At 38.2% G+C, this 25,028-nt stretch overlaps 1 protein-coding gene across 1 annotated transcript in view; it reads right to left on the reverse strand.

Moving 5' to 3' along the window:
• The window catches only part of PLEKHH2 (pleckstrin homology, MyTH4 and FERM domain containing H2), a gene marked incomplete at its 3' end in the record, with an annotated part of 109,803 nt that extends 97,451 nt beyond the window's left edge, over positions 1-12,352 (reverse strand). Inside the window, exons 1-2 of the mRNA XM_081253957.1 lie at positions 12,268-12,352; positions 5,566-5,695 (exon numbers count right to left, since the gene is read on the reverse strand). Of these exons, the coding sequence (XP_081110083.1) occupies positions 5,566-5,688 (123 nt within the window). The 5' untranslated portion in view covers positions 5,689-5,695; positions 12,268-12,352. The remainder of the gene's footprint in view (positions 1-5,565; positions 5,696-12,267) is intronic.
• Positions 12,353-25,028: the final 12,676 nt, after the last annotated feature.

Here is a 25,028-nt window from a genome sequence, read left to right on the forward strand (position 1 = left end):
CAATGTATATATAATTGAAATCCATCTTGAATTATAAAAACACTCTGAGATCCTCTCATACATTTTTCCTAAAAAAATTCAGAAAGATGTCTCCCATCAATCTATAATTACATTAGTTTAAGTCATCTCCTTGTACACTTAACCAATGTGACCAGTCAGAAGGATACAGGAAAATAATAATGAGTTACTTCTATGTGCCACGTACTCTTTTAGCTGCATCACAAAAAAAGCGTGAAAGATCTAAGGTTTCATGCCAACTCTGCTATTTGCTAGCTGTGTAATATTGGGCCTACTACTCAAATGCTCTCAGTCTTAATGTCAGCATCTGTAGATTGCGGGTAATAATAGTTATGTCATAGAGTTACTGTAGGGTTGAAACTAGCTAATGGTTGTAGTCAAGGCTTAGGAACCATAGTTAGCACCTAGTGTTAGATGCCTCAAATCAGTGCCAAGAAAACAGAACTAAGAACCAGAACTGTAGCAGAAAGGAAAAGCTGGACAGAATTTCTGGCAAAGAGCTGAGGAATCAAATTAATATTCTCTCAAGAATCTTCAGACTTAGGCCTGCAACCATCTGGAGGGAAGGTATGGAGAACTATTAGGAAGAAGCCTTGGGGCAGACTGGTTCTCACACAAAACTAAAGGTTACAGATGGGACCAGACTATCCTCTAGATCGCAACAGGTGACTCAAGTTGTGTTGGCACGCAGAAGCAATGCAAGAGGGTTTGCTTTGAAAAATACGTAATATTACGTAAACTGTTATTACTACACCCATAAATGCATCCTAACTTACACAGACGTGTGCTGCCAAGCAGATATGGAGTTACATGCTGTGTGGCTGAACAGAGAAGACAGAATAGGTGAGTAGGTAAGAATATCAGAGAAAGCAAAGAATGTGGTAACAAAACTATATTAGAGATGCCATATAGGGTGACAGCTAAGCATTCAAGCTCCAAAAACAAAATGTCTATTTTCAAATCTTGGCTCCACCACTTACATTTCAACATGAACTCAGGCAAGGTAAATAAATAATTTTTATGTGCCTTAGTTTCCTCCTGTGTAAATATGAATAATATTAATAGGTACCTCATAGCATTGTTATAAGGATTAAAAAGTTAATATATGGGCTTCCCTGGTGGCGCAGTGGTTAAGAATCCACCTGCCAATGCAGGGGACACGGGTTCGAGCCCTGGTCCGGGAAAATCCCACATGCTGCGGAGCAACTAAGCCCACACACCACACCTACTGAGCCTGCACTCTAGAGCCCGAGCCACAACTGCTGAAGCCCACGTGCCTAGACCCTGTGCTCCGCAATGAGAGAAGCCACCACAATGAGAAGCCCGCACACTGCAATGAAGAGGCAACTAGAGAAAACCTGAGCACAGCACCGAAGACCAAACACAGCCAAAAATAATTTAAAAAAAAAAAGTTGATATACATAAAGCACTTAGAAGATTGCCTGGCACACGGTAAGCATCATTTTCCTAATCTGTAAATTGGGAACAATAAAACGTATTAATTCATAGGTTGTTATAAGAGCTAAATAAATCATATCTGTAAAGTGCTTAGTACATAATAAATCAATATTTAGTATTTTTATTAAAACATGGGTGGGTACCAAAAATAATTTTTAATCCAGAGAAAAATATTTCATAGTAGAAAATAACAGAAAATATCATGAAAAGTGTTATTCCCGTTTTGGTGTTGACATTATTTACTGGGAAACCATGAGTAAATTTGGCATGCTTATCCTCTTTCCACCGTACGAAACACATCTGAATCATTCCATCTCTGAGATCTGTCAAAGGATTTAAGACAGATACGAATGACGGAAGACAAAAAAGAAGAAGGAGAAGGAGAAAAAGAAACCACAAATAAAACAGCAAATAAAACAGCAATTCTGAAATAATATTCCTCTGTGAATTCCTCTATAATTCCTCTGTGAATATTCATTCACTGGCAAAAAAGAAAATTTAATAACATAAATTAATCACCAAAAAACTATTTACAATTTTACTTACAGAGAAAACGACACTTTTAAAATTTACAAATGGGCACTCCTAAAGCAATTTGTTACAATAAGCCTTCTGAAGAACAAAACAAATGTTGGCATTAAATTAAGAATTTAAAAGTCAATTAATTGGAACCCAAATAAGCATAACTTCTTATAAAGTCCATAATGAAACCAAGAGAGTAAGTAGTCAACGGAACCAAGAAAATTTTGAGGAGGCTGTGGTCAACAGCGGGCCAACTGTTGAGAGGCTAAGGCACCTGGGATACCTGGAAAATGTCCAGTGAGGTTTAGCAGCAAGGTTATAATTGGTGATATTGACAAAATCATTGCATATGGGATTGGGATTGTGGAAAATACCAGATAAATCACAGTACAACCCAGGAAATGATTTCTTTTCTTTTCTTTTCTTTTTTTAAATAATAAAACAGCTTTATTGAGAGGTAGGCATCATGTAACCTAAGGATTTGTATCTATCTATCTATATATTTTTTAACATCTTTATTGGAGTATAATTGCTTTACAATGGTGTTTTAGTTTCTGCTTTATAACAAAGTGAATCAGCTATACATATACATATATCCCCATATCTCCTCCCTCTTGCGTCTCCCTCCCACCCTCCCTACGCCACCCCTCTAGGTGGTCACAAAGCACCAAGCTGATCTCCCTGTGCTATGTGGCTGCTTCCCACTAGCTATTTTACATTTGGTAGTGTATATATGTCCATGCCACTTTCTCACTTCATTCCAGCTTACCCTTCCCCCTCCCCGTGTCCTCAAGTCCATACTCTACGTCTGTGTCTTTATTCCTGTCCTGCCACTAGGTTCATCAGAACCTTTCTGTTTTTTTTTTAGATTCCATATATATGTGTCAGCATACAGTATTTGTTTTTCCCTTTCTGACTTACTTCACTCTGTATGACAGTCTCTAGGTCCATCCACCTCACTACAAATAACTCAATTTCGTTTCTTTTTATGGCTGAGTAATATTCATTCATTGTATATAGGTGCCACATCTTTTTTATCCATTCCTCTGTCGACAGACACTTAGGTTGCTTCCATGTCCTGGCTCTTGTAAATAGTGCTGCAATGAACATTGTGGTACATGACTCTTTTTGAATTATTGTTTTCTCAGGGTATATGCCCAGTAGTGGGATTGCTGAGTCATATGGTAGTTCTAGTTTTCATTTTTTAAGGAACCTCCATGCTGTTCTCCATAGGGGCTGTATCAATGTACATTCCCACCAGCAGTGCAAGAGGGTTCCCTTTTCTCCACACCCTCTCCAGCATTTATCGTTTGTAGATTTTTTGATGATGGCCATTCCCACTGGTGTGAGGTGACACCTCATTGTAGTTTTGATTTGGGAAATGATTTTTATAGAGAGAGGAGCAAAAGACAAAGCATAAGTCACTAACTTTGAGTTAGGATAAGCTTCTCCAACTTGGAGATATTCAAACTGGGATTTTTTTTCAAGTTATAATTTTTATTCTTACAGTGATAAATAAAGAAAATTGATATTGGGGATTCATTCCACAAAGCCTATTACTGGGTCACCCTATGGCCCAAAGTGAGAAGGATAACTTTAATCTTTCCATAGAACAGCTGTTAATACACAAAAATTTAAGATGATACATATAAAAGGTTAAACCGAACGATGTTTTACTGGATTTTATTACAATTCTTCTGTGCTAAGAGACTCTTGGCTAGCAATGAAAGATTTAACACAATTTTTGGAGATGTTAAAAATCTCCAAAAGGATTTTTCTCCACCCTAAAAGGATTATGCAGACTAGAGTTTAAGAAACCACCTATAAATTCTTCTGATCAGTTCTGAATGACCATTAATACCATTTATCCATCCATCCAGACAGCACTGTCCAACAGAAATATAATGTGAGTTGCAAAAATAATTTAAAATTTTCTAGTACCCATATTTAAAGTTTAAAAAAGGTAAAATTAATTTTACTATTTTCTATTTAATCTAATATCCAAAATATTACCATTTCAACATGTAATAAATATACAATTATTGCTTAGGTATTTCGCATTCTTTTTTTCATACTAAACCTTTGAAATCCGGTGTGTATCTTACATTTCCAACACATCCCAATTTGAACTAGCCTAATTTCCAGTGCTCACCAGCCACTTGAGGCTACTGCCTGCCACATTGGACAGTGCAGGTCTAGAATCCAAGTTCTCTGGAAATGGGAACATGCATAGTCTCCTTCACAGATGTAACTGTAGCATTAAGAACAGTGTCTGGCACAAAATCAGCCCTCAATGAATATTTGTTGAATGAATAAACAAACAAATTAATCTATCAGTTTTATACACTATATATTTTTTAAAATCCTATGACATAAATGAAATTTTAATTACATGATCGGAACTATTAAGAGAAGCATAGAATTATATCAATTCAATTCTATAGTTTAATGATACATAGTCAACACAAATTCCTAAATAGGTGTATACTTCCAAATATAGTATAAACACATTTTACTATCAACAGGGAACGAACAATAATCACTTTAAAGATGATTTTCCTAAACATTTAGTAGATCAAAATGTTGTCACACTACTCTAGTAAAATCAAGTAAATTATAGCTGTTCTCTCTGGAATGAATGAACTCCATATTCATCAAATACACACAATTCTTACATAGCCCACTACTATTTGCAAAGAAGTGTTTTTTGTCTTAATGTCCAATCCATTCTAAAACTGGCAAAATACCCTGAGAAAAGCATAATTCAAAAAGAGACGTGTACCACAATGTTCATTGCAGCACTATTTACGATAGCCAGGACATGGAACCAACCTAAATGTCCATCAACAGATGAATGGATAAAGAAGATGTGGCACATATATACAATGGAATATTACTCAGCCATAAAAAGAAACGAAATTGAGTTATTTGAGTGAGGTGGATGGACCTAGAGTCTGTCATACAGAGTGAAGTAAGTCAAAAAGAGGAAAACAAATAGCGTATGCTAACATATATATACGGAATCCTAAAAAAAAAAAATGGTACTGATGAACCTAGTTGCAGGGCAGGAATAAAGATGTAGACATAGAGAATGGGCTTGAGGACACAGGGTGGGAGGCGGAAGCTGGGGCCAAGTGAGAGTAGCATCGACATATATACACTACTGAATGTAAAATAGTTAGCTAGTGGGAAGCAGCCGCATAGCACAGGGAAATCAGCTCGGTGTTCTGTGATGACCTAGAGGGGTGGGATAGGGAGGGTGGGAGGGAGGCTCAAGAGGAAGGGGATATGGGTCATATGTATGCACATGGCTGATTCACTTTGGTGTACAACAGAAACTAACAGTATTGTGAAGCAATTATATTTCAATAAAGATCTAAAAAAAATAAAATAAAACTGGCAAAAGAATATGCCAAATATAGCTTCAGATCCCTGACCAAACGTTAAATTATATTCATTATTTTTTAAATGCTTACCCTAGCCTAAAGTACTGAGATTATTTAATATAAATGAAATGGGCCCCAAATAGCTGATGTTTACTAACAAAGGTGAGGGAGGGAAGCTTACCTTCTCTGCTAAAAGCTCTCGTATCTTGCTCGCTTGAACTCTAAATTTCATGAGCTGGGACTCCAGGGCTACACAGCGTTCTTTCCAATCTACTGGTCCTTCTGTCTCAGAAAGCTCTGCCATATTTATTCTAGGAAAGAAAGTATTCAATTGGCATAATATCAATTAGCATTCAGGATAATTCATTAAATCATTGAACACACATATTCTAGTCACCATCTAATGATATCTAGACGCAAGTTTTTAATTCTAAGATAAATTCCAGAACTGGTGGAAGCTCATGGAAAGAACTTAGGGGAGACAAGAGGCCAGGGTTGGAGGCCCAACTGGGTTACATAAACTTTCTGTTTAACTTAACCTTTCCATGTCTCAGCTTATCCAATCTAGAAAAAATGGGGAATGTGGCAATAACAAACCATTTGTCTCATGGGTAGGTTGTAAGGAACAAAATAAATACTGCTGTTCTTAACAACACTTTGGACGATATCACAGCACCACACAAACAGAGTACTGTCATTATTTTAGCTCTGCCCAACAGCTGAGGTAAGATTTTTTAAATCTGTCAGTTCGTAATTTTACCACGTTCTTAAACTTACAGAATTATTACAGTTTTGATTCAATTGGTAGCATCATAGAATAACCTAAAGAAACTTCGTATCAGTGCTACAATTATGGCTTAGACTTATTACTTACCACCACCCTATATTTGTCCAGGTCCAGGCTGTCTTTCTTTTTTTTTTTTCCATCTTTATTGGAGTACAATTGCTTTACAATGGTGTGTTAGTTTCTGCTTTATAACAAAGTGAATCAGTTATACATATACATATGTTCCCATATCTCTTCCCTAAGGCTGTCTTTCAAACCAAAAATCCTTTGGCATATTTAACTGGGCAAAGTATTACGACCCTGGACAAGTTTAGATAATTTTTATTTGGTGTAAGAAGAGAAAACATATAAACATGAAATTTAGAATCACCTACATTAAGTAAATCTGGATCAATGTTTTCGATGATGCTAACCTTCCTTTTGGAGGAGATTAATCCTAGGGAGAAGCATGGTAAAGGGGAAGCCAAGAGGCAGGAGAACTGGTTCTGAAATTCTAAAGTGCAAAAAACTATTGCTTGACTTTGGAAGCACAATTATTTCTAGCTCTGGGATTCATAAAAGTAGTTTTAAATGTTTGTTAATGTTTCATCAGACCATTTTCATAAATGGCTTGATAATGTATTTCTGAATTGCCCTTGCTATGAACTGACAAAATCTGCATTAGGAATGGCTCTTCAGGAGAAGCCAAGTCCTAATCATAGAATATTTGTGACAGCAAACTCTCAGAACCCCAGGATAGAACTGCAGTTGAAGCGTATTATTCTGTTCTTCTGTTTTACAAAAATATGTCTCCCTCACAAATTAACCAAGTTTATTTTCCCAATATTTAGTGTAATATAACCCCTTCTTAAATCTATACCAGTTTTTTAACTCTGCAAAAGATTATTTTCCTAGCATAAATATTGATTTGTGCTTAGATCAGCTTTCACATTAATACTTATATTATCACTCAATAATTTAGAAATAAATATAAGCAAAGTTATTCTACAAAGGCTACAACTTTATTAAGAGCTCCCCAACCATCTCAAAGCCTCCAGATGCTCCTAAATTCTAGCCATAATTTAAGGGAAACTTATTGTAGAGCTAGAAATTGTTCTCTTCATTTCTTCGTTTTCACAGAAGCCCCACCCCACTGTTTTATGAGTTTTTCCTAAGGATATTAGCCTTGTTAATGACCTTTTTTCATTACTCACATCAGCATTTTCTATTAATGATTTAGAAGTAAATAAGGTAGTTTGTCAGTCACAAACTTTTTCTCAATTCTACTGCTATTGCATTTCTCTCCTCATTAGCTTTAGAGTGGACAAGGAAGAAAATACAGATGAAATATTAAAAATAAAAAGCAGTCCTGAAATGGACATCCTTAAGTCTTGAACCATTCATATCACTGCACAGAAATATAGGGACACTCCTCTATCTTGAGCAACAAGAAGAGTCTACTTCATGTTGGTTAATTTTTGCACTACATTTAAAATAACCTGTTTATGTTCTACTGTAAAATTTCTACAGTTTTAAAAATAACAAACATATTTTTCAACAAATGCAATCAATGTAATGAACCATATGAATAGAATAAAAAACAAAAACCATATGATCATTTCAACAGACGCAGAAAAAAACATTCAACAAAATCTAACACCCTTTTATGATAAAAACATTCAACAAACTAGCAATAGGAGTGAACTTCCTCAACCTGATAAAGAGCATCCATGAAAGCCCACAGTTTATATCACACTTAATGGTAAATGACTGATCCGCCTAAGATCAGAAACAACATAAGGATGTCTGCTCTTGCCACTTCTATTCAACGTCATACTGGAGGGTCTGGCCAGCGCCAGAAAATAAAATAGAAAGCGCACAGATTGGAAAGGAAAACCTAAAACTATTTCTATTTTAAGATGTCATGGTCTTATTCATAGGAAATTCTAAGGAATCCATTAAAAAAAAACTATTAGAACTATTTGAGTTCAGCAAAGTTTCAGGAAACCAGATCAATATACAAAAATCAACTGTTTTTCTTTATACTTGCAAGGAAACTCCAGAAATGAAATCAAGAATATATTCCATTTACAATAGCATCAAAAAGAATTAAATAGTTAGGAGTAAATTTAACAAAAGAAGTATAAGGTTTGTACTCTGAAAACTACAAAACATCATTGATCAAGATGAAAAAAAATTAATTACAAAACATCATTGAAAGAAATTAAAGAAGACCTAAATAAATGGAAGACATCGCACATTCATGGATTGATTAAAAGACTTAATACTGTGAGGATGGCAACACTTGCAAATGGATATACACATTCAATACAATCCCTATCAAAATTCCAACTGCATTTTTTTGCAGAAACTGACAAGCTGATCCTATAATTCATATGGAAATTCAGGGAACCCAGAATAGCCAAAAAAATCTTAAAAAGTTGTACGGCTCACACACTCAATTTCAAAAATTACTACAAAGCTACAGTAATCAAGACTGTGTGGTACTGGCATAAAGACAGACAAATATATAGATCAGTGGAATAAAATTACGAGTACAGAAATAAGGAAATAAGAAATAAGGATTGGGGGCAAAATAGGTGAAGGGGATCCAGTGGTACAAACCTCTTATATTAATTATATAATAAATGTCACAGGGATGTAATATACAGCATAAGGAATATGGTCAATGTACTAATTTTGTACGGGGACAGATGGTCACTAGACTTATCGTGGTGATCATTTCATAATGTATGCAAACATTAAATCATTATGTAGTATACCTGAAATTAACATAACATTGTACATCAACTATATTTCAATTAAAAATATCTGTAACAACCCTACTTCCAAATAAGATCACATTTTGAGATACTAGGGGTTTGGACTGCAACACATCCTTTTTGGTAGTGGGGGAGAGCTATTCAATCCATTAAAAAAAGTACAGAAATAAAACCTCACATTTAGAGCGAACTGATTTTTGACAAGGTGAAATAAATAGGTTTTTTAAAATAAATTGTGCTAGACAACTAGATATCCACACGCAAAAGAATGAATTTGGACCCCGGCTGCATACCATATACAAAAATTAACCCCAAATGGATCAAAGACCTAGACGTAAGAGCCTAAGCTCTAAACTCATAGTAGATTAAATAGGCATAAGTCTTTGTGACCTTGAATAGACAATAGTTTCTTAGATATGACATCTAAAGCATAAGTAATCAAGGAAAAACTAGGTAAATTTAACCTAAAAAGAAAAACTTTTGTGCTTCAAAGGACACAATCAAGAAAGTGAAAAGATAACCCACAGAATGGGAAGAAATATTAACCATTCACATTCTCTGATAAGGGACTTGTATCCAGATTATATAAAAGACTTTTACAACTCAACAATAAAAATTCCAGTTAAAAAGTAGGCAAAGGATCTAAAGAGATATTTCTTTAAAGAAGATATACAAATGGACAATAAGCACCAGAAAAAATGCTCAACATCATTAGCTATAAGGGAAAATGCAAATCAAAACCACAATGACTTCCCACTGCATACTAAATAGGATGGTTATAATAAAAAAGACATGTAATAACAAGTGTTGGTGAGGATGTAGAGAAATCTGAACTCTTATACACTGCTGTTGAGAATGTAAAAATAGTACAGCTGCTTTGGAAAGTAGTTTAACAGCTCCTCAAAAGCTTTAACATAAAGCTACCATATGACCCAGCAACTATGTTAAGTATATACCCAAGAGAACTGCATACCTAAGTCCACATGAAAACGTGTACACAAATGTTAACAGCATTATTATTCAAACAGCCAAAAAGTGGAAACAAACCAAGTGTCCATCATCAGATGAATGGATAAACAAAATGTGGTATATCCACACAATAGAATCTTATTCAGCCACCAAAAAAGGAATAAAGCACTAATACATGCTACAACAATGGATGAATCTTGAAAACATTACCCTAAGTGCCTAGTGAAAGAAGCAAGACACAAAAGGCAACATACTGTATGATTCCATTTATATAAAATAGGCAAATCCCAAGAGACAGAAAGTAGCTTAGTGGTTGCCAACAACTGTGAAGAGAGGACAATGGTGATCAACTACTAATGGGTTTGGGGTTTCTTTCTGAAGTGATGAAAATATTCTAGAATTAGTGCTGTTGGCTGCACAATCTTGTGAATATATCAAAAACCACTGCACTGTACACTTTAAAAGGGTAACTTTCATTTGTGAATTATACCTTAATTATAAAGAGCATATATTTACAAATGAGTAAAGAAAAAGTAACAGTTTAAGTGGATGTATATTAATAATCTATTGTTTGTGGTTATTCCTGCTGAGAATTCCACCATTAACTCGAACAATTTAGAGTTAATTGTTAATCTCAAATATGACAAGTATCAGACATATATTTTACCAAGAGTACTGTGCTATGAAAATGACACATCAAATAAATTCTGTTAAACACACCTATTCATTTCTATAGTTACACTAATTACATATTTTTACAGTGAAGTAGCAAAACCTTAAGAACATTATTGGCATTTAATGTCTGCATTCCCAGTTACTAGAGTCATAATTTAAAAAATTCAAAACTACAGATTGGTTAGCTAATGGTCTATCCTGAGGTCTAGACACCTGATTTCCTCATTTCGTTCTGTAATTTCAGTTAATATAAAGTAACTGCTGTGTTAATGCACCATCTTGAGTGAAGATTCTAATTTTGAACAATATCCACCATCCTTTTCCATTACTACTGATTTTATAGAGCCTAATGATATAGCTTTGGGAGCTATACCACTTGCTAAATAAACATCATTTCTAGATTTTGAATTTGAAATTAATCTAATTTTACTGCAGCGGACAGGAAAAAGTCTTGGTTTCCCAAATACCCAAGTGACTTTGGGAAACATTTACTGACACGAAATAAACTGTTTACGATTGTGGAGTGAATGCTCTTTTCTCTGAATCTTTGACTTCCTGTTTCTCTTCCAAATCCCTAAAGGGAAAGAAAAAGAAAAGAAAGAGTTCATCTACTTAGGCTTCCCCTAATGAAGCTCAAGGTAGCCACTCATATTCCTTAATTCTCTCCTCTTAAGGGACAGCTTAACTTGGCCCCATGAGAGAGAGAGAGAGAGAGAGAGAGAGAGAGAGGGAGAGAGAAAGAGAGAGAGAGAGAGAGAGAGAGAGAGAGAGAGAGAGAGAGAGAGAGAGAGGTGTGTGTGTGTGTTTCTAAAGCAGAGAAGATGTCTTTCTTGACCACACTGAGGCTTGCCTTGTTTAAGCAACCTCCCGACCACTACCCAGCACCACTTGGGCAAAGCCTGCCCTTCGGTAGCACTGCTCAGAACCCGTGCTCCTCACTCCAGAGCTCCTCAGGGACACACAGCTGTGTGGTCGAGGCTTGCGACTGGCATTTTCACAAAGAAAACAGTGACCTGCAGGTAGCACAGCACTAGGACTTTTCCAGCGTAAATGTTTCAACCTCTCTTTCCACTGCGTTTCGCACGTCAAAATTTTTGGCTCAAATGTTCCATCTTTTAAAAAGTGGTCGAATAACTTGAGGGACAGCGCAGTTTCATGGTAGCTCACCTAAGGGCACTTTGACATTCTGGCAACTCAAGGTGTAGAAAATGGTTCTTTAAAGTTTTGATAAGTTTCGCCCCCGAGATCACAGTGGGGCTCCCAAGAAGCGGAGGCCGAGCCGCAGCATCCCTAACTGCGTGGGCCACTCTGCGCGGGGACGCGAAGCAGCGCCGTGTGCCCCCCTGACTGCCCGCGCCGCGCCACAAACCCGGGCCCCGACTTTTCAAAAAAAATGTCACGGGAGACCAGTGGGCGAGGAGCCGCCGACCACCGCTCCCAGACGAGACCCCAGTCCTGGTAGCAGCAAGGGGAACGACGTGGAGTGCGGAGGCTGCGGCGGGAGGCGCGGAGTTGAGTCCGGTGCCAGCCCGCTCCATCCCCGGGTCCTGGCCCTCCGGATCAGCCCGCTGCCCCCATCCTCCGCGCGACGCGCCCACCCAGGACGGCGCGCTCTAGAGGGGGCGGGGATCCCCAGGCACCGGAGTCTCTGGGGTCGCCCTTCGGCTCCCGGCCAGTCTCATCTGCCTACCTCTGCGCTGGCCCCCGGGGGCAGCGCCCGTTGTCCCGGGTGCGTCTGGTGCGGGTTTCCTGGGGCTCTCAGCCTGCGCCCGCCTCACACCAAGCCCGGAGCGGGCAGGGGACAGCGTACCGCCTCCTCCCCGGACTGGCGGCCGTGGTAGCCAATCAGAGACCTCAGTCGACCGCCTCACGTCACCTGGGGGTGTGGCCATGACTTTGACTCCTCCTAGTCCCTATCCCAGGAGGGAGTTCTGTCCAGGAGTCTCTATCCCTGGCCTTTGGCACACTTAGAGCTCAGAGCCTGTTGTAGCGCTCACCTCCTTTCCATTCCCTCTGCCTCGACTCGGCATCCTCCTGTTTGGTCTCCCAGCCTGAAGCGTCTCCTCTTACCAGTCTATCTTTCATCCTCTCTCCTGGTTAACTGTCCTTAAGTGCGGTTTTGATGTACACCCTGACAAAGACCTTCATTGGCTTCCTTTTGCTTAAGTTATCAAGAACAGATCCCTTAGTAGCATTCATAGCTTCCAACCTACTTTTGTCAGGTTTATTATTCACAGCTGCCCTTCACACACCTGAGCCTGTTGCTGTGCACTTCCCCACCCCAGGGAAGTCCATTTGGAACATTTACCTACTATTTCCTATGTCCACCTTTAAAAGTTCTAACTATCCTCTAAGACACAGCTCAAATCATCTTCTGCATGTAACCATGCTTGTCGCCCCACCTAGCAGTAATCTCTTCTCTTGTTTCTGCTCCCTGAGCATTTACGTTTTTTTCTCCTCTTGGCACTTAGCTCATTCTGCCTTGTGTACCATTCCTTATCTCCCCCTTAGACTGTGAGTTCTTTGAAACCAGGGATTTGTTTTCTTTCTTTTCGTATCCTCCTCAGCACCTAGCACAGCGCATCGCATGAGTAAGTAAGTGATAATTTTAACATAATTGGATTTTACATCCCAAGATGGGGTCTGGAGAGGCCAATCCCAGGGTTAAAAAAAAGAAAAGAGAATTCTGAATGTTATGGGTAATCCTTCCCCAGGTCACAAAGCTAGGTCAGACAAATTACTCCCATTGGTTCACAGTTGGCCAATAGAAAGTGCAGGAGGCTTTTTTCAGTACAATCTTTTTTTTTTTCCTTAAGCTTATCTCACCTTATATAGAAAAAGCACAAAACAGATAAAGATTTACAAAGTTCCACAGAGGGAAGACAATAAACGAATGAGACTAAAAGGCCAGCAAGTGAGTATCAGGCTTCCATGTTTCTTCCAGATGAGCACTAGTTTTGGACTGGATCCCAGACTACCCCCACACATCAAATTCCTTTTGCCTTCTGTGGGAGCTGATGATGCATAGCATATGAAAAACTGTCTCCAAACAGTTTTGGCAAACAAGCAGGCTGGACTGGGCTTATTTTATAGAGCACACAGGAATTAAATAAACAAAGTTTAAATAACTTGCAAAATTTAACACAGCAAGTCAGTAGAGACCAAAGAGCTAAGTTCAGGAGAAAGAGAAAGAATGCCAAAATAGAATCACTTCCGTTTGTGAGTCAGAATACTAAATAGACTAAGAGAGCTGAGTGAATAAAGTCACTCATGAAAAGAAGCTTTCTAAACACGGCTGCCACTCTTGTAAGGCTCTGCCAACATTTGCTTACTGTCACCTTTTTCTAGAAACATGACAAACTGAATTTGGCTGTGGAGAACACAGTGGAATGGTATCCTGTTTCTGGTTGTGCTAAGAAAAATACATGAACAGTGGAATATTATTTAGCAATAAAAAGAAAAGTACCTTTAAATGCTACAACATGGATAAACCTTGAAAACATTATGCCAAGTGAAAGAAGCCAGTCACAAAAGACCACGTTATGTGGGATCCCATTTACATGAAATGTGCAGAATAGGCAAATTTATAGAGACAGAAAGTAGATTAGTGGTTATGAGGGGCTGGGGAGGATAGGAGTGATGGCCAAGGAGAGAGGGGTTTCTTTGGGGGAAATGAAAACATTCTAAAATTTGTGGTGATGATTGTGCAACTCTGTGAATATACTAGAGACTATTGACGGGTAGAGTTTAAATGAGTGAATTGTATGTTATGTGAATTATATCTCAATAGAGCTGCTCTTTAAAAAATACATGCTGAATTTTATGTTTTCATATTAGTAGGGGCAGTTGGAAAATATCTCTGACCAGCCCTCATGAATGTTCATGGCACTATATACCTCTGTCGCATAGTATTTACCTTAGTTGTATTTACATTAAGGTAGTATTTATCTTAGTTGACAGTTGAGCTCAGGTGTGAAGCCAGGCAGGATCAAAGAGATAATGAGAAGAGCATCCCAAGTCATGGGAGCCACAGGTGCCAGGCCCTGCAGTGAGGAGGAGCCTGAGACATTGAAAAGACTGAATGAAGGCCAGTGAGGCAGGGGCACAGTGAGGCATAGGGAGCAAGGGGACAAGTAGAACAGGACGAGGCTGCAGAAGAAAGAGGGTCGGACCATGTGGGCCCTTGAAGAAACAGGGCTTCTCAAACTTCAGTGGGGATCTTGCTAAAACGCATGTTCAGATTCAATAAGCCTGGGCTGGGGACCAAGAGTCTGCATTTCTAATAAGTCCCAGGGACATGCTTTGAGTAGCAAGGCTGTGACGACATTATTCCAAGAGCCCCGAGAATCCGCTCAAGTTTTTAAAACAGGGACGTGATAAGATCAGATGTGACAAGTTACGGAGAGTGGATTAGAAAAGAGCAAGAGTGGATTCAATGTATTTCAGTTAGCCCGGTGAGAAGTGGTGGCAGCTGGGGAGTGGTGGCGATGGAAAAAAGCAATGGGTGACCAAAGCTGTGCTTTAGGAAGCTCTATCTAGTGTGCTGGAGAGAATAGCTAGAGGGAGGAACAATTAGGAGGCTAAGAGAACAGTTCAATGAAGATCTCAAGTAGGGTGCTCATGGTGAGAATGAAATGGAGGCCACGGTGGGAATTAGATTCTGGGTAGAACAGATAAAAATAGTAAACAAATATGCGGCACTTGCAATGCATAGGGTGCTTTAGCATATATAATCTAAGGAGAGTCCTATGATATAGGTACAATTGTTATGCCCATCTGACAGATGGGGAAATCGAGGTACCCAGTTTAAATAACTGTCACAAGGTTGTACAGACATTAAGTAGCAGGACTGGGAACTCTGGCTTCACAGTCATCTCTACTGCACCTCAATTTCTTTCAAGAAATTGAATCTTCAAGTTCTGAAAACTGATTAGAGCATAGGGACGTGAGGCTCTGGGAGGCTCTGAGTAACTGGGAAATGATGGTCCCACTAACCAAAGTAAAGAAGCAAAAGGAGAAGAAGGAATTAGTTTAGGGGAAGAAGAATGAGATCTGGCTTGGATGAGCTGAGTGCAAACTGAAGTGCCTTTGAAATATCCAGGAGGATATTAATTGGATATTAGTTGGATATTAATCCAACTGCACATAAAATCCAAAAAGAAGCAAGGGGAAAGGAGACACTGACCCCACTAGAATGAGCATATGGCTTCTGGAACAGAGATATTGGAAACCCCAGTTCAGAAAGTAGATGTCCCAGCACTGGGGGAAATATAACAAAGACAAGGAGAAGAAGATTGGGAAAAAGAAATAGGGCTTGTAGGATCAAGCTCTCACTGGCTGACTAGGGTACAAAGTGAGGTATAGGCCCAGGCACCCCAACCTGTTTACCTGCAACTCAGGAGACCAGCAAACTCTGGACACCAATGTGTCCCTAGAACCAGGGAGACAGACAAACAACCTGGCCCTCCTAGAGGGGTGGACAGGAAGATGGCCTGTCTGGTGTGTCCCCAGTGCCCAGGGCATAACAGCCTGTTCAGTCCTTTGGGGCTGAATGAAGGCAGCCTCACCAGGTGAGCTGGGCCCCCTCTATCACAGACTGGTGTGGGCAGCAGGTTGTAGGTGAGGCCAGGCCAAGGCCAAGAATGGTGGAGGTGAGAGTTTAATGGGCACTGGTAAGGCCACAGAGAGAACAAGCGTGCACAGAGGAAAAAGAAAAGAGCTAGGGCGGAGCTTTGCGGATCACTTAAGGCAAGTGAAAGGAGAAGCAGACCATTGAAGCAGATTGAGGGGGATAGTCAGCAATGACTTGGTCAGGACCCATGAAGTTAAAAAAAAAAAAAGAAAAAGACACTACACATGAGAGTCACACAGGAAAACAGTGACCCAAACCATACAAAAAAACATTAAATGTGAACAGAGGATTTACTGTATTGGGGCTCATTACCTACCAGGCAGAGGCAGCTATTCTGGTCCAGATACTCACTACAGCTAATAACTAAAACTTTTCCCTCTCTCTTTTTACAGTGCATAAAGGGACAGCTTAAGCCAGAAGTAAAGGAACAGAAAACACAGCAAAACTGACCACAACATCCCCTGACAATGACAATTAAAGACACATTATAAGGACATCATTATGTGCCTTGGGATAACTGTAAAATCATTGCCTATGGAATACAGTATGGATGTTTCGGAAAACCTGGCAGGGTGACTGAACAGGTATTTGATTGCCACTGAATGAAGTACAAGCCTAATGTGTTTGATGGATATTAGAAGCTTGCATGGACCATTTATTTGAAGGATAGCAGATACATAGCAGGAAAATCCTAAAAGCTGAGGTAAGAAGGAGCGGTCAGATGGAGCAAGGGAATTGTAAAAATGAGAGAGGGCTATATGTAGAAACAGAAGAGAGGCAGTGTCTCACTGAATTCAAGAGGTGGGTTCGCTTTGAGCCTAGCTGAAATAATGTGAGATGGCTTGGCAACAGCATTCTGAACCAACAATTGAATCAAAGTAATTACTTGCATTCTTGTTTTCAATAAGTCTTTTCCTTTACTTAACCAAATTCATATAGTGGCCCAGGACTGAACGTTAGTGCTGTGTTACCCTGTTACTTATGCAAATCAATACAGAAACATTTTTTAAAAAGTTTCCCATAGTCACTTTTGTCTTATACTGTTTCCTGATTATAAAAGCAACATAAATTAATTTTCTTTGGAAACTATAAAAAGATATAACAAAGAAAACTAAAATTACCCACCATCCATCATCAGTCTTTTTCTTTTTTTCTCTCATCATCAAACTCTTCCTGTAATGATAGTCCCTTATAAGATTATGCTGAATTTATACTTTTTAATCTTTTACACTTAAGATTTTGTGAGCATTTTCTCTTTTTTTAAATTTTTATTTTATATTGGAGTATAGTTGATTTAAAATGTTGTGTTAGTTTCAGGTATACAGCAAAGTGATTCAGTTGTACATATACATATATCTATTCTTTTGTGAGCATTTTCTTTGTCATTATGTATTATTTGAAAACATTTTTAAGGACTGGTTAATACTCTACCATAAGATTTTACCCCAATTTATTTAACCATTCTCTTATTATTATACAATTAGCTTATTTCCAATTTTTCACTAGTATAAAAAACAACATAACTGTTTCAATATTTTCATGTTTTCCTAATATAATAATCTTTTGGAAGACTTTATTATTTTTAAAATTTTATTTATTTTATTTATTTTTGGCTGCGTCAGGTCTTAGTTGCGGCAAAAGGGATCTTCGTTGAGACATGCAAGATCTTTCGTTGCAGTGCGTGGGCTTCTCTCTAGTTGTGGCGTGTGGGTTTCTCCTCTCTAGTTGTGGCAAGCAGGCTCCAGGGCATGTGAGCTCTGTAGTTGTGGCGTGAGGGTTCCAGAGTGTGTGGGCTCTGTAGTTTGCAGCACATGCATTCTCTAGTTGAGGTGCGAGCTCAGTAGTTGTGGCTCGTGGACTTAGTTGCCCTGTGGCATGTGGGGATCTTAGCTCCCTGACCAGGGATGGAACCCATGTCCCCTGCATTGTAAGGTGGACTCTTTACCACTGGACCACCAGGGAAGTCCCTGGAAGACTTTTTAATAACAGCTTTACAATTCACATACTGTACAATTTACCTATTGAAAGTGTATAATTCAGTGGTTTCAGGTATATTCACAGATTTGTGTAACCATCACCATAATCAATTTTAGAACATTTTCATCAATCCAGAAAGAACCTCAATATACTTTAGCCATCACCTTCCAACCCCTCCTCCACACCAGACCTAGGCAACTACTAATCCACTCTCTGCTCCTATAGATTTGCCTATTCTGGGCATTTCATATAAATGCAACCATACAATATGTTATCTTTTGTGACTGGCCTTTTTCACTTACCATAATGTTTTTAAGATTTATCTATGTTATAGAATGTATCAGCAATTCATTCTTTTTTATGGATAAATACTATTCCATTGAGTTGGATATATTACCTTTTGTTTATCCATTCACCTGGTGATGGACACTTGGGTTGTTTCTACTTTTTGGCTATTAGGAATAATGCTGCTATGAACATTTGTGTACAAGTTTTAGTGTGGACTTAGGTATTCAATTCTATTGGAAGAATTGCAGCAACTCTTGGCATTGGAGTTGCTGGGTCATATGGTAACTTTATGTTTAACCTTTTAAGGAACTGCCAGACTGTTTTGCAAAGTGGCTGCACAATTTTACATTCCCACCAGCAGTGACTGAGGGTCCCACTCTCTCTACATCATCATCAACACTTGTTATTATTTATCTTTTTGATTGTAGCCATCCTAGTGGCTGAAGTAGTATCTCATTGCCTTTTTGATTTGCATTTCTCTAATGACTAATGATGTCGAACATCTTCTCATGTGCTTTTTGGTCATTTGTATATCTTCTTTGGAGAAATATCTATTCAAGTCTTTTGCCCATTTTTCAATTGAGTTATTTGTCTTTTTATTATTGAATCATAAGGTTTAGATTCTAGATACAAGTCCCTTACCAGATATAGGATTTGCAAATATTTTCTCCAGTTCTGTGGGTTGTCTTCTCACTTTCTGGAAGAAAAAAAATTAATTTAGACAAAGTCCAGTTTATCAGTTTTTTCTTTTGTTGTTTGCACTTAGGCATATGGGTAGGGCATGAACAGTCTCTGCCCTATGACCTACACGTATGGTAGCACTGAAAGTTAAAATATATATTTGCTATTCACATTCATAAATTTCATATCAAGAGCACCACAACATCAGACTTTGGTGATATCATAATATTTATAATTTGTATCATTAACACAGTGTCTATTTTTTCTAGTTTCCTTCAGGCCAACTTATCCATTAGGCAAAATAGACATAGTGCTCAGTGTCCACAATACCTTTAATGGCCCATGAAAATATTTTAACTTTAAAATCCAAAGAAAAAAATGAACTTTGTGGTCAAAGAAATGTTTTAACACACAGTATTAATATATTCATTTTCATACCAACACAGTGGTAAAAGATCACTTTTAATGTGTTTTTCCTGAGGAAGGAGCCTACAAAGGCAAAAGTGTCAGGTCTAGGAAGGTAGTAATATGAAAATGAGAGGAATTTGGTTTTGCTTCTGAGAGAGAAAAGAGAGGGACCAAGAAGGCAGATGGCACAATGGCAGAGAGCTGACACGGCATAGGGTAAAGGGGCAATGAGAAATCCCAAGGGATGGTGTGGCCAAAGGCTTTTTAAGAACAGGAAGTCTACTGTGTGATTTTAGGTTATTTGCTCTACGATGCATGATGTGGCTTCTCTCAGGAGGCTCAAATCTTTTGCAATGCCCACAAGGCTCATAAATGCTTTGCATAAGTAAGAGGATGGGACCAAATTTCACATCTGACACTTAGGGCAGAAACAAAACAGAAAAACAGGAGCCCAGAGGCAAAGTGACCATAAGGATATCAGCCTTCAGAAAAATCACAAAAATCATCAGTGTGCCTTAATTCTTCCACAGCTATGGAATTGGGTGAAGTGGGGGATTGGGCTGCAAGACAGGAGACTGGGTCAAATCGATACAGACTGAGAGGGCCTAGCTGACATCTAGTTAAATTTAGTTTTCAGTATATATGTATACACACATGTGATTGAAGCCTAAGTAGATTTATTATTTTCTTTAAGTTTTTACTTTAGAAATAATTCCAGACATAAAGAATAGTTGCAGGAATAAAAACTGTACAGAGGGCTTCCCTGGTGGCGCAGTGGTTGAGAGTCCACCTGCCGATGCAGGAGACACGGGTTCGTGCCCCGGTCCGGGAAGATCCCACATGCCGCGGAGTGGCTGGGCCCGTGAGCCATGGCCGCTGAGCCTGCGCGTCCGGAGCCTGTGCTCCGCAACGGGAGAGGCCACAGCAGTGAGAGGCCCGTGTACCGAAAAGAAACAACAACAACAAAACAAAACAAACAAAAAAAACTGTACAGAGAAAACTCATATGGACTTTACCTATTATCACTTTACTTATATATTTTGCCTCATTTGTTTTATACCCACTTACTTTAACCTCTTTACACCCACTTGCTGAGACATCATGGTTCCCCATAGTATGTGTCCATCTTAGCTGCAATAAACCCGACTTGTTTAACTACAAGTATGTTCCTGGTGGTCTCTGGCTGTAGGGAGTTGACAGAAGTAGATGTTCCACCAAGATTCAGTGGAAGCCCTCAGCACCATGCACAGGACCCTCAACCCAGTCATCCTGAATGTATCTGAGAGCCCTGCGTCTCTACCTGCACATACTAAATTGAGCTCCAGTATTTCACTGAAGCCCTTCAGTGTTGGGTTTATTTTGTTTTCATAGGAATAAGATCCCTTATGATTTTTTTTTAAAAACCTAACCAGTTTTGTGTTGCTCTTTGGCAAAATTATTTTCTAGCCAACACTTGCTTCCGCTTGACAAGCATTTTGAATGTTGTTTGTAAAAGGAAAACTCTACAGGGACAGGATCTAAACTTTCTTCCCTCTCCTTGCAGAGACAACAGAATTAGCTTTTTAAAAGAACAATTTCATATTTGTAGGGAGAAGAAATCTATAAGTTCATCCTGAGCAAGTCTCGAGGGCTAAGGAGTTCAAAGTTCTCCACAGACCAGCTTAAAAAGTTTAAACGAACTTTTCCATGGCTCACCTTTACAGACCTTATCAGGACTTCTTCCTCAGTCTTGTCTTTGTTTCCCTGAGAACCGCTGTGTTTAATTTCACCTGCAGTGAATCAGGAGACTCGTTCAGCTCTGGATTAGCTACAGTTGGCCTTTGGCCAAGCTCCGGAGACACAAAGTTAGCCAAGCACCGTCCTTACGGAGCATTCCATTGTCAGGGCTTTTCTCAGTATAAAACTGCACCTCTTCCAGACTAAACACCTGCTGCCTTCCTGTTTTCTCTTTATATACAAACTTGTACCCTTGACTTTCTAACTGGCACAGTTTCATGAGGGACAGTTTGGAATGTGGTGGCCAATCAAGGGAACTTTTGACATGAACAAGGTTGTTTATTTGAGAAGTGCCTCAGAACAGAACAAAAAAAAAAGAAGAAACTTTCTTAAGAAGATTGTCTTGTTTGCCTAAAAGAGAGAAAAGTTTGTCTAACTTAAGAAATATCCCCCTTTTTCTTTTGTAATTTACAGATTAATGATATCTGATGTTCTCATTTATGGCTGGATAGAAATTTTCAAGGATTCAAGTTCTGTCAAAACCAACTGCACATCACTCTCTTGTGTATGTATATACATCACATTTATTTTTCTGTATCTAACCTTTCTTCCCCTCCTTACTGAGGGAACATAATTAGCTTTTTTAAAAAATGGTTTTTTGTATTTATCTGACAACAGCTCCCTCACATTTTTTCTGTTTCTTTTCCTCTCTTTTTCCTTCTCTTGGGAAACTTTAAAGATGAATTAATTTAAAAGACGCATCAGTTGTTATGTGCTCACTCTAGGAGTATAGTCCAGGTAAGCGGTCAAAAAGATCTAAAAGAAAAAAAAGTTATTAAACCATGTTTCTTCTTATTGACACTAAAAAGTATATTTACATATTAGCCTGCATAACATCTATAATATAGGAAGAAAAGCCTTCAACTTTAAGTTAAAAGAAGAATTTTTTTCGTGATTGAGTCTTTAAAAATTAGTTTACCCTATAAAAATAAAGTCAGCATAACAGTTTGGTTCATTTAAGACCATTTAATCACATTTCTTGTGATTCAAACATCTTAAATTTCCCACATTGGTTTTATGAATTAAATAAATTGCCACTGTTTCCATAACTTGTTTTAAGTAAAAAATTATACATGTAAAATCATATTCAGCTAATTGGAATGATGATCAATGTCTGTTCAAAGGGTTTAGTTTTATGAAGTTCATACAGTGTTACAAATCATAAGGATTTAATGTGTTAGCTAGATTATGATTTCCAGATCTTTAACTTTAAAACCTTAGACAAATGACTAAATTAATAAAAAATCTTTGGATGCAGAGACAGTTCCTAAAAAAAGAAACACAAAAATTGGTCACTAAACAAAATTTTAAGTTACCTTATTACTTAAATTGACAATAGATTAACAAAATTTGCAAATACATTTAAATGATATTACTCACACACCCACAACTTAGTTATTTTTGCCTCCTCAGATTTGTTAGAATTATATGAAATAAATGCTAAAGGATAAAAACAGATTTTGGTTTTCAATTTTCTAGTTTTCTTTTGTGTCTGAGGAAAGTAAAGCTGGTTACCTTGGTTAAATATGGCAATTAATATAATTGTTTAATTATACTACATACAATAATATTTTAAAAATACAAATATATATACAATGATAATACATATGAGTTTTTGTTTTTTATTAAGAAAGTTATAGTTTGTTCAGATGGCAAATTTACTATGCTATATACATTGTTTTATCTACTCTACTACTAAGTTAGTTATATTTTGAAACTATAGTTAAAGACTTCAAATTAATATCTATTTTAACATTTATATATCTATTTAAGTATGTGGGATTGAGTACATATTAATGCATATCAATAAGTCCTTTAGGTACTTCCCTCGTGATCCAGTGGTTAAGACTTCACCTTCCAATGCAGGAGGTGCAGGTTCAATACCTGGTAGGGGAGCTAAGACCCCACACGCCTTGGGACCAAAAAAAAAACCCAAAACATAAAAAAGCAGAAGCAATATTGTAACAAATTCAATAAAGACTTTTAAAATGGTCCACATCAAAAAAAAATCTTAAAAAGAAAAAATAAGTCCTTTACTGCAAATTGTTACATGAATAATACACATAGGGAGTAAAAATAGAATTTGGATCATTTTTCTATAAAATTAATAAGTTATTTTATGTACAGATCAGTGGAGATCAGAAAATTATTTTGCTAACTTTTGGTACTTCTTGACACAGTTTTAAATCATTTTTCAAGAGTCTTTACTTTTGAAAGAAAGTTGAATTCCTATCAACCATTGTTGCTTATTGCTATGTTTTTAGAACTTTGCTGCAAGTTGTTTTGTCTTTAGATATTTATGAATCTGCCTCTTTAATCACTCTCGATGTTGCCTTTCCTAAATTCAGGCCTCAAATTCAGTGTAATAGAACTGCTAAAATACCTTTTACGCCTGAGCTATCTTTCAGTTCTCTAAAATGACTCGTAGGTAGCACAAAGATTTGCTCCATCCCTCAATAAAAGAAAGGAAAATAGGAATGATTAGGCTTGTCTAAAATTCTCCAAATTTTAGTTAATTAAAAACCTGGGGACTTCCCTGGTGGCGCAGTGGTTAAGAATCCGCCTGCCAATGCAGAGGACACGGGTTCGAGCCCTGGTCCGGGAAGATCATGGTCCGGGAAGATCATGTGGCCTGCAAGCCACAGCTACTGAGCCTGCGTGCCACAACTACTGCAGCCCGTGTGCCTAGAGCCTGTGCTCTGTAACAAAGAGAAGCCACCACAATAAGCCCGCACACCGCAACAAAGAGTAGCCCCTGCTCGTGGCAACTAGAGAAAGCCCGTGCACAGCAACAAAGACCCAACGAAGCCATAAATAAATAAATAAATATATTTTAACAAAAACAACCTGTATGAGTTCTTTTGTTTAACAAATTTAGAATTAAAAAAACTGACAATAAAAAGAGAGTTTATCTTCTAATGCAAATTATACTTAAGTAAAATATCTTTCTTAAATAAAAATACTTTCTATGATTGGATACTTTTCAAGTTTAAGAAAAAAAAAGAATGGCATGCTCACGTACAAGCACAAAGACTGGTACAATAACTGCCTATCAAAATGTGTCTTCCAGGGCTTCCCTGGTGGTGCAGTGATTGAGAGTCCACCTGCTGATGCAGGGGACACGGGTTCGTGCCCCGGTCCGGGAAGATCCCACATGCTGTGGAGCGGCTGGGCCCGTGAGCCATGGCTGCTGAGCCTGCGCGTCCGGAGCCTGTGCTCCGCAACGGGAGAGGCCACAACATTGAGAGGCCCGCGTACTGCAAAAATGTGTCTTCCAGGATTCTAGATCCACAATTCCTATTTCCCTTTTTGTTCATACAGAATCTGAATAAATACTAGTGGTATTAATGCAAATACATGGTAATCTTTAGAGGCCTATTGCTCACTTCAGCATTTCACTGAGTAGCCAAAACATAGCTACCTTGTCCAAAAGTATGACGGCAACAGTAAAATGTGTGAAAACTTTAATTGATTTTGTTTTAAGGTTTTCACTAAACTTGATGGTTCCTGTGCTATATAGACTCCGCTATTGATAGAAAATGCTCATCCCTTTTCAGCTGGTCACCTAATCTTTATAAAATATTGTTGTATTTCTCCTCCCATATCACTACAACACTAACACAGCCACTTCCTTCCTTTACCTGAAAAAAGGAGAACCCTGTGATTACTTAACCCCTATCAGGGAACTC

The sequence above is a fragment of the Mesoplodon bidens genome, assembly GCF_964165515.1.
Source record: "Mesoplodon bidens genome assembly, chromosome: 14".
Taxonomy (NCBI): domain Eukaryota; kingdom Metazoa; phylum Chordata; class Mammalia; order Artiodactyla; family Ziphiidae; genus Mesoplodon; species Mesoplodon bidens.